Here is a 1,712-nt window from a genome sequence, read left to right as displayed (position 1 = left end):
TGATATATCACAAATATTTTAAAGAAGTCTCGTAATTAAATATTTTGTTAGCTTTTTTTTAATGTATGAAATAAAATATATATTTTTTTAATTTTTTAATTATTAATTTTTTTAATAAATTTTTTAATAAATTTTTTTTAATAAATTATTAATTTTTTAATAGTCAAATTTGAATTACTTGAAAACGCGTGCTGTGTGTAATTCGAACTAACTTTGTTCGAATTAGGTGCATTCTTAGTTCGAACCAACCTGGTTCGATTTATGAAGAACAATCAACTGGTAATTCGAACTGCTCAGGTTCGAATTACTATCATATGCAGTTCGAACCATACTGGTTCGAATTATATAAATATAGCATCTGCGCATTACTAAAACGATTTTCAGTTTGGCTTATATACGTCAATTCTAAATGGCATTGGCTTATAATAGTTTTTTACCCAAAAAGTTAGGCTTGACTGATTAATTAAACCATGTTTCCTTCTTGATATTCTCATTTATTTTATGTACTTTTAAAATATAAACTCATTTTAAATTATACACACAATAGCCAAATTAAACAACATATATATTGAGGCACAACTTCCATGTTTTTATTTTCCACTATTTCTATGTCTCTATCCTGGAATAGAGACCAGATGGAGCCTAACTCTCCACTTCATAACATTAATTAACATTTTAATGGATCCAAATTCATAACTAAAATACAACATACACTGCATACAAGACTAGTGATGTAGTGGTGTGTCATTATAAGAGAAATATATTACTTGTATATCATACAATATAATATTTATATACTTTAATTTCATTTACCCTTAAATATAACTTTAGTTCAATTAGGTTTAATTTGATGAGTCTTATATTCAAACGGTAATATTAAAGGAAAAAAATCTAAATTTATTTTATTATAAAATATATTAAATAAAGACAAAATAATAAGTTTTCACATTTTTTAGCTAAAAATTTTTGTTTCTGGAAACTTTTGGATATTCAAACTAACACTTTATCTAGCATTATTTTATATCCATCAAGTTGTATTTTTATTTATTATTTTATAAAACATAATAAACACACAAAAAAAACTTAATGATTAAAGAATTCAAAAAGTCATTCATTTTTTAAAGAAACTAAATTCAACCACATGAGAGACCAAATATATGAAAGAAATCACCAGAAAACTTACCAAATCCTCCTTATATAAAAGTATAAAAACTAACACAAATTCAAAAAAAAAATCTTTTTACGTAAAAAGACATATAAAAAAATATAACCATCAATATACTTCTTTTTAACGGCTTAAATTTTTAACAGAAACGATTTCATGACAATAACATCAAAAAACAACGAAGAAAATACCTACCTTGTTGCGGAGGTAACCGCGAACTGAATCCAAGATCTGTGTTCTTGATGCCATTTGAGAATTCTTCCATCAGAAACACCAACATAAGGTCCTTTGCCATGGCAATCAAATGCTATGCTCTCAGGACCATGAACTGTTTTAGGAAGCTCAATTTGTGAACAAGAATCTCTCACTCCCCCTCTTATCAACACTACTGGTCCATAACCCAACACTCCTATTGATGGCAAATTATTCATCAACACAACAATTATTGTACTAACTTTAAGGAGGAGTAGTAGTTTCTTCATTTTTATTTTTTCTTGATACAAAGAAGAAAAATGTTTGTTATATATATGGTTTGTAATAATGAGCA

At 26.4% G+C, this 1,712-nt stretch overlaps 1 protein-coding gene across 1 annotated transcript in view; it reads right to left on the bottom strand.

The window, feature by feature from the left end:
* The window catches only part of LOC127745682 (protein STRICTOSIDINE SYNTHASE-LIKE 10-like), a 7,959-nt gene extending 6,247 nt beyond the window's left edge, over positions 1-1,712 (bottom strand). Inside the window, exon 1 of the mRNA XM_052258919.1 lies at positions 1,361-1,712. Coding sequence (XP_052114879.1) covers positions 1,361-1,647 — 287 coding nt within the window. The 5' untranslated portion in view covers positions 1,648-1,712. The remainder of the gene's footprint in view (positions 1-1,360) is intronic.

The sequence above is a fragment of the Arachis duranensis genome, chromosome 1, assembly GCF_000817695.3.
Source record: "Arachis duranensis cultivar V14167 chromosome 1, aradu.V14167.gnm2.J7QH, whole genome shotgun sequence".
Lineage (NCBI taxonomy): Eukaryota > Viridiplantae > Streptophyta > Magnoliopsida > Fabales > Fabaceae > Arachis > Arachis duranensis.
This window is presented reverse-complemented; position numbering and strand designations above follow the sequence as displayed.